This window comes from Gregarina niphandrodes (assembly GCF_000223845.1).
Source record: "Gregarina niphandrodes unplaced genomic scaffold scaffold00082, whole genome shotgun sequence".
Classification (NCBI taxonomy): Eukaryota; Apicomplexa; class Conoidasida; order Eugregarinorida; family Gregarinidae; genus Gregarina; species Gregarina niphandrodes.
Window position 1 is genome coordinate 6,955 of NW_011645847.1, and position 6,805 is coordinate 13,759.

General features: G+C 52.4%; 6 protein-coding genes across 6 annotated transcripts; 5 read left to right on the top strand and 1 right to left on the bottom strand.

Moving 5' to 3' along the window:
• Window positions 1–351: 351 nt before the first annotated feature.
• On the top strand, window positions 352–858 carry GNI_190810 (putative transmembrane protein; the record flags this gene model as incomplete). Its single annotated transcript, XM_011135358.1, has 1 exon — window positions 352–858. One exon carries the CDS (start codon window positions 352–354, stop codon window positions 856–858), a length of 507 nt encoding a protein of 168 aa, XP_011133660.1.
• A 229-nt stretch (window positions 859–1,087) lies between these two features.
• GNI_190820 (hypothetical protein) lies at window positions 1,088–1,579 on the top strand (the record flags this gene model as incomplete). The annotated part of the gene is made up of 1 exon (XM_011135359.1): window positions 1,088–1,579. The coding sequence occupies one exon, from the start codon at window positions 1,088–1,090 to the stop codon at window positions 1,577–1,579; it is 492 nt and encodes a 163-aa protein (XP_011133661.1).
• Window positions 1,580–2,666: 1,087 nt separating this feature from the next.
• Window positions 2,667–3,809, top strand: GNI_190830 (hypothetical protein; the record flags this gene model as incomplete). The annotated part of the gene is made up of 1 exon (XM_011135360.1): window positions 2,667–3,809. The coding sequence occupies one exon, from the start codon at window positions 2,667–2,669 to the stop codon at window positions 3,807–3,809; it is 1,143 nt and encodes a 380-aa protein (XP_011133662.1).
• Window positions 3,810–3,961: 152 nt separating this feature from the next.
• On the top strand, window positions 3,962–4,784 carry GNI_190840 (hypothetical protein; the record flags this gene model as incomplete). Its single annotated transcript, XM_011135361.1, has 2 exons — window positions 3,962–4,676; window positions 4,738–4,784. The coding sequence occupies 2 exons, from the start codon at window positions 3,962–3,964 to the stop codon at window positions 4,782–4,784; spliced, it is 762 nt and encodes a 253-aa protein (XP_011133663.1).
• Window positions 4,785–4,816: 32 nt separating this feature from the next.
• On the top strand, window positions 4,817–6,127 carry GNI_190850 (hypothetical protein; the record flags this gene model as incomplete). The annotated part of the gene is made up of 1 exon (XM_011135362.1): window positions 4,817–6,127. The coding sequence occupies one exon, from the start codon at window positions 4,817–4,819 to the stop codon at window positions 6,125–6,127; it is 1,311 nt and encodes a 436-aa protein (XP_011133664.1).
• A 306-nt stretch (window positions 6,128–6,433) lies between these two features.
• Window positions 6,434–6,796, bottom strand: GNI_190860 (hypothetical protein; the record flags this gene model as incomplete). Its single annotated transcript, XM_011135363.1, has 1 exon — window positions 6,434–6,796. A coding segment is annotated over one exon (363 nt), but the record flags the coding sequence as incomplete, so codon positions are not given.
• Between the last annotated feature and the right edge of the window lie 9 nt (window positions 6,797–6,805).

Consider the following 6,805-nt stretch of genomic DNA (forward strand, 5'->3'; position numbering starts at 1 on the left):
CCCCTAGCCGCTAGTGGTACTCCCATTCCCGCTCTGACCGGACAGTACCTTTCTTCAGGGGGTAAGCCGCGAAAGCTGAAAGGCGAGACGGTAGATGCCGAGGTTCGGATATTCTTCAACGCGGGATGGAAAGTTCAGTTTGATGTGGAGGTGGAGATGCCTCTCCGTAGGTCCCACTGGCCCGCTGAAAACGACACATCGATAATCCGACGACGAACCGTATCCGAACCATCGCCAGTAGTGGCGATAAAGCTGGGTAGCTGTAATGGTTCCGCGGAACATCTGGCCTTCCGAGTAATGCATCCCCGGCAGAAAGTGTACACTACGGGGAAAGTGTACACTACGGGGAAAATGTACGCTACGGGGAAAATTGAGGCTACGGGAGAAAGCTACGGTGAAAGCTGTGATGCAGTCGAACCGACTGGCGATTTGATGACGTTGAGGTTCGAGGAGTGGGTCAATCATTTGAAGGAAGATGATCAGTACTCCGACTGGAGGAGAGCATTTGGTTTATATAAACGATCATCCAGCTTCGAGCCTCACTCGATAGCACAACAGCTATTGTTACATCTGTGCTATTATGATGGTATATCTGATCCAGATGGGACCATGATCAGTCAGGTACATTTTGTTCTGGCTCCTTCTGATGTCTTCGAATTCGTAATCTTCTCAGTTGTTGGCCTTATCGGTATACCCGTGCTTCTCATGGCTGGCTTTCGTTGTCTCGCACAGAAACATGCAGGACTGCGCCAAGACATTGTCGGCTGCATCGCTTCTGATGCCCTGTTCGCGAAACAATTCGATGAATACCTTCTCCTCTCCAACTTCCCAGCTCATACAAACCGACATGCTAACTAGTGTTCTAGTGGGCGTGTGTTCTAGCGGGCGTGTGTTCTGATCAGTGTCGCTGGTGTGTATTGTGGTGTCGCTGGTGTGTGTTGTGGTGTCGCTGGTGTGGTGAAATATTCCATGACGTGGGATGGAATGATGCCCGCGGATGAGTTTTTATTTGGTGTGAAAATTGGTCGTAGTAGGCACCCAATTTAACAGCACCCAGAGTAAGTAAACAAATTGGCGAGTAAGAAAGATGATTAGAGCACCACAGGTCTTGGACTTGGACGAAGAGCCAGTGGACATGTTGCTGCTGAATTTGTCCATGGAGACGCGCAAGGAGAAGAAGGCGTCGGAAGTAGGATGCAGCAAGGTTAAGACGGTCTACAAGGAGCTGGACGATGAAGATATAGCGGATGAGAAGACATGGGATGAGTCTGCCGTAGCCGCCTCCGGGTTGCTAGATGATGAAGACGCCAAGTGCCCAACCAAGCGACAAAGGTCTGGAACCAAGATGTGGAAACCGCGGACACCTCAGCAAGAGGACGAGGCCAAGAAAAGGTCAGAAAAGAAGAAAAAGGTCAATACCATAAAAGAAGCTAAAGCTAAAAAGAAGCTCAATATACACAACGCCCGACTAGCCAAGAAAACGGGTAGAGTAGTTGGTAATTATTCACCAACTGGCAAGAAAGTGGGTGACAAGTTTCAATCCAAATTTCTCGATAAAAGATCCCGCACACGATCTTGATGCTATCCCGCACACGATCTTGATGCTATCCCGCACACGGTCCCTTATCCGTGATGGTTGGTGCACAACACCCGCGGTGATAACCAGCTAACCAACCGCGATAGTACTTGACTACGACGGTACCTGACCGTTTAAGCGTAAAAAAAGGATCATGCTGCACGCCTAGTGACCACGATCGGCGGAGGCTGCACTATGACCGGGAAAGGGGGAGGTTGAAGCGTGACCGTTTCGTCCGGTATGTGCTGTGAGGCCACGTCCGTCGAGGCCACGTTTGTCGAGCCCACGGCGGATGGCTGGCTGCAGAACGAAGGTGACTGGATATGGCGGTGCTGGCTGAGGCCCGAGTGGTGGTTGGGTCCCGACAGGTGGTTGGGTCCCGAGTGGTGGTCCAAAGGACGGTACTCTGTTGAGCAATTATGATGAGCGAGGGGATGGCTCGAACATGGATGAGGTCCATGAGAATATATATGAGCGCACGTATGGTGACAAGGCGGCGCAGCTAATGGCGGCGCAGCTGATGGCGGGTACTCCTGCACCACTTCGCGGTGTGAAAATGAGGGATACTCAATCACTTCTGAGTATCGCCGTCGGGGTGTATATCGGGGCGATGACCGGCGTCGTGGCGACTGGTCGACCCACTCGGTCCACGCAGAGGCACGCAGCCCTGTCTTGTAGGGGTCGTTCTGCCACAGCCATGGCTCGCAGTCGTCGTAGTCCTCGACATGTACCACGCGCCTATGTTGTTTCCGGCTCACAATCCGCGAGCTCTGACCTCCAATACTAATGACGGCGCCCGGAGCGTTTATCACAGTCAGGGCCAACAGTGGCAGTCGTGTTTCTTCCGCGGCACTCGAGCACCCCCGCATCGAGCATCCTCGCATCTTGTAAGAATTTTTTAACCCCCGACCAGGGAGTCTGGAATCCCGGGTATCACGCCCCTAATTTCCAAAAATTCTCCTCCCAAGAAGACCTCTCTTCCTTAGCATTTCCACCAAAGCTATCAGGCAAAGCTATCAGGATGTGCATGTAGTTCTGTATTGGTTTTTTGTACAACGTGCGGCTGGGCCCTGGGCTGTCGAAATATTAAATGGCGGGGATGAAGGGTGAGTACGGAGGCGAGTACGGCGGCTCCTCTGAGGAAGGGGATTGGAATGAGGATATAGAGTACTTTCCGAATGATGGTTATGATTACGAACAGCACATGTGGTGTCCAGACAAGTTTCCAATTGAGGGCACGACCCTAGTCATGGTCCCCGATGACCTGGAGGAACGGCGACAAGACCCGTTGTTTACTGGAGAGTTGGAATGCCGGCTTGAAATCATGAGTGAGGAGGAGCGTGATTTAGTTAGGGCTTTGCAGGAGGGAAAGGATGTGTCCAGTGAGGATGCAGATGATGACTTGTTTGACCGTGAAGACAACGATGAACGCCAAGTGCAACATCTCATCTCCACTCAGCTTTTGCCCAAAGGCAAGGATGCTGAGGATGTAGCTCGCAAATTGATCTGGCATGGATTTGAAGCACGCGGTGAAGAATTGGAACGATTAGCTGATGAAGATAAGCACAAACAAGAAGATGACACTCTCACCAATCTTCGACAATTCTACGTAGCTCAACTTGCTATACAGAATAAGGTTGTCGGACAGAACATGGTTGAAGACATCGGCGGTGAAGACATCGGCGGTGAAGACATCGGCGGTGATCACAGCCGAGGCGAAGATGCGGATAGTGAAGATACGGGTGCTGCAAACTATAGCAGCAACTCTTCAGAGCAAGATATATTGGATTTGGCTCTTGGCAACATCGACGACAAGGACCTGTTGGCTGCGCTAGAGGGCATGAACGACAGTGACTTCGATGATGACGACAACCAAGAAGTCCTCACCACTTCTTTAAGAACCGACATCGAACGAACCAATCTTTGTGCGGACTTGGTACTGAAACACAAGAATCCAAAGAACCAAGAGATAGACCGGGATATGCTAAAAGAATATATAATCAATGCTGCTCAAAGACAAGAAGACGAGTATGAACAATATCTAGAAGAACAAGCATCAGACGAAGACAATTTGACGGACGATGATTTGACTGACATAATGTCAACAAATAAATTCCAGTTCGATCGATCATTGTTCGTCAATATGAACAAGTCCAAATGGGACTCATCCGTTTGTCAAAAAGTCAAACGGGATGCCCAAGCAGTGGATCTCGGGTCGCTAGGAATTATTTAAAATTATCTGTGCAGGATGGACCGTGGGGTGGATGGGGATTATAGGGATGGACCATAGGATGGGGGTTCGGATTGTAGGATGGACCGTGGGATGGATGGGGATGGGAGACAGTCTTTTTAATTTGTTAATTTTTCTTGTTCCAACGGACACGGATGAAGGTTACGGAGGCGACGATTTACGTGAATGGTCAGGCCATGATCAAGGCTCGTCATGGTGATGTGAAGGTGAAACGGTCTGGGGGACAGTCAGTGGTTCGTATCGAAACCCCATGTCTGCTGCACACGACGTCAAATCTGGCGGTGGTTGCTGTTTCTACCATTCCATGTCGTGTGGTAAATAGTAGGTTTGTGGAACGACATGTTACTCGTGAGGCACTCGTTGAGTTGATGTCTCCAGACGTTAAGGAGATCTACAATGATCTCAAGCAGTCCTTGCGCAAACACGCCCTTACTGCAAGCCGAATTAGGTCTCTTGAGAACAAGAAGAACGTGTTGGAGAAACTGTGTTCCAACATGGTGGACCCAAGAACCCTTTCCTGCACCATGAGACCCGGATTCGGAGGCCCAGGGTTTGCGGGCCCAGGTTGCGGAGGTCCAGGGTTTGGGGGTCAGGTAGGCATGCGTGGACCATGGCCGTTTCGAGGAGGACTTACTGCTGACCCGTCCGGTTTCAAACCCTGGCACAACCACGGACCCGGTTGGCAGGACGGTGAACCGCAGGGTGTTGAACCGCAGGACGGTGAACCGCAAGGTGTTGAACCGCAAGTCGGAGAAGGTCCGACCAGTGAGCTGAAGAACGGAGAAGAGGGTGAGTATGAAGAGTGTCAGTGTGAAGAAGGCGAATGTCAAGAAGGTGGGAACGCAGCTGGTAATCAGGAAGCGCAGAAGACGGACGGTCGGCAGGAGGGTCGAGGCCGGTGTTGTGGCAGAGACGGGCGTTGTGGTCGAGACGGGCGTCGAACCCGCGATCCTGTAAATCGTACGATGGTGGATTCTGTTTGTAGAGTAATGGGAGACAGTTCAGAGCGTGTATGTGAAATGGAGTTGGAGAGGACGGAGCTGGAGATGGATTTGGCGTGTCTGCGAGATTTGATCTGTGCCCAGTCGTCGCAGTTGGAATTAGAGTTAGGAGAGCGTTTTCGACGCATCCAATACTCGGATGCATCCTCAACGCTGCGGGAAGTGTTGGGGTATGCCGAGTTGAAGCGGACGGAGAAAATTTGCGACATCGAAGTCACTGTGGAGGCGTCCACAACCGCGGACGAAGAATCTGGAGACGTCTCGGTGGAGTTGGAATTGGAATTTCTGGTGGGTGATTGCTCTTGGCGTCCGGTGTATGACTGCCGCTTCACGGGTGCGAGGCTGGCACGTTGTGAGGTGGAGTATTACGCTGAAGTCACGCAGCAGTCGCGACTAGATTTTCCAGGAGATGCGGCGATTTACTTCAGTTCGGGCAATCCGTCTCGCGAGCGGGAGCCACGTGTGCAGCCAAAGCAATGGGTGGATCTGCGGAAGGCGGTGCCGCAGGCGGCACCGCCGCCTATGCTTATGGCGGCTGCAGGCTTCGGGGCGGCACCTTTGTCGGCGAGTTGCCGCAAGGTGGCCGTTAGAGAGTGTCGAGCAGGTTTCGGAAACCTGCGTGTGTTGCTTCCTCCAGGTCGTCAATTGCCACACAAAATGGGACAGCAACGTGTCGAGCTAGGCACCTTCGAATTGGCTGCGGAGCTCTTCCACCACGTCGTACTTGCCGACTCTCGCGCCGCGTACCGTGTGTTCTATCTGCGTAACACCTCGGAATTTAGCTTCTTGGCCGACGCTGCCACGCGCATCTATTTGGATGGCAGCTTCGTCGGCGAGGGATGCCTAGGCCAACTCGGCGCGCCTGACGCAGAACTTGTGCTCTACGCAGGCGTCGACGAAGCCGTCAGTGTACACACACTCAAACACGATGAAGAGTTCCTCTCCAGGGGAGGCAACTTGCTGTTCGGTAATAACAAACGACAAGCACACGCAACACAACTCGCCATACACAACACACACGAAGACCACACCACACGGCTTGTCCTATCATACGCATTACCCGCTTCCAAAAATCAACTTGTCAAAGTCGAAACCGTCAAACTACAAACCTACACCTACGACAACGACATCCTCGCCGTGCACGCCAACACAACCGAAGCAGGACTCCTCTTCCTCAACGACAAGACCGGTAACGTCGTAGAGTCATTCGACCTGCCTCCTAAAACCGAAAAAATTACCAAGGAATTTAAATACGTCATTGAATTCCCCGCAGACCAAGATATCGAAATTCTGTCATGAACACACACCATCACACACGCAACAATCAAGCTCTTAACAACAATCAAGAATTTTTTTTTAATTTTATTAAACATGAAATATGAGAGTGTGGACGGAGGAGCACAAGAGTGCAGGAGAGCACGAGAGTGCAGGAGAGCACGAGAGTGCAGGAGAGCACGAGAGGGATCGATCGATCTCCGGTAGGTTACGTGTCGGCTGATCAGATGGCAAGGGGGTCCTTGCTTAAGGTTTCACAGCCGCTAACATACAAACGGTCACGGAAATTGGCGCGCTGGGCGAGGCTGTTAGGAAAAAAAGCTTGGTAGCTCAGAGCCGATGGAGGTTGGCGTTGAAAACACCCAAAATGCTCTCCCTAGTTCCCAGCTTTTTGGCGGTGTGTGGGCTGCTCTGTGCAGCTACAAGTGAGGGCCAGACCCTCTCCAACAGTTCCACGCCGGGGATGTCGAGGTCGTCGTGGTCCGGCATCTCGGCCGGCAGTTGGTGCACCTCGCCGCTGCACTCGGCCCAGGCGTACTGCGCCCAATCGGCGAGATCGCCTAAAGCCCGGACCTCGCGTTTGCCGCGCGTCCGGAGCACGTCGCGCGCAAAGGCGCTCAGGCCGGGCTCGCAGTGTCCTTCGACGCGGACTGTCGCCCTCGCGAGTCCGCCTATCAGGGTCGTTACTGTGCCCTTGGCCAT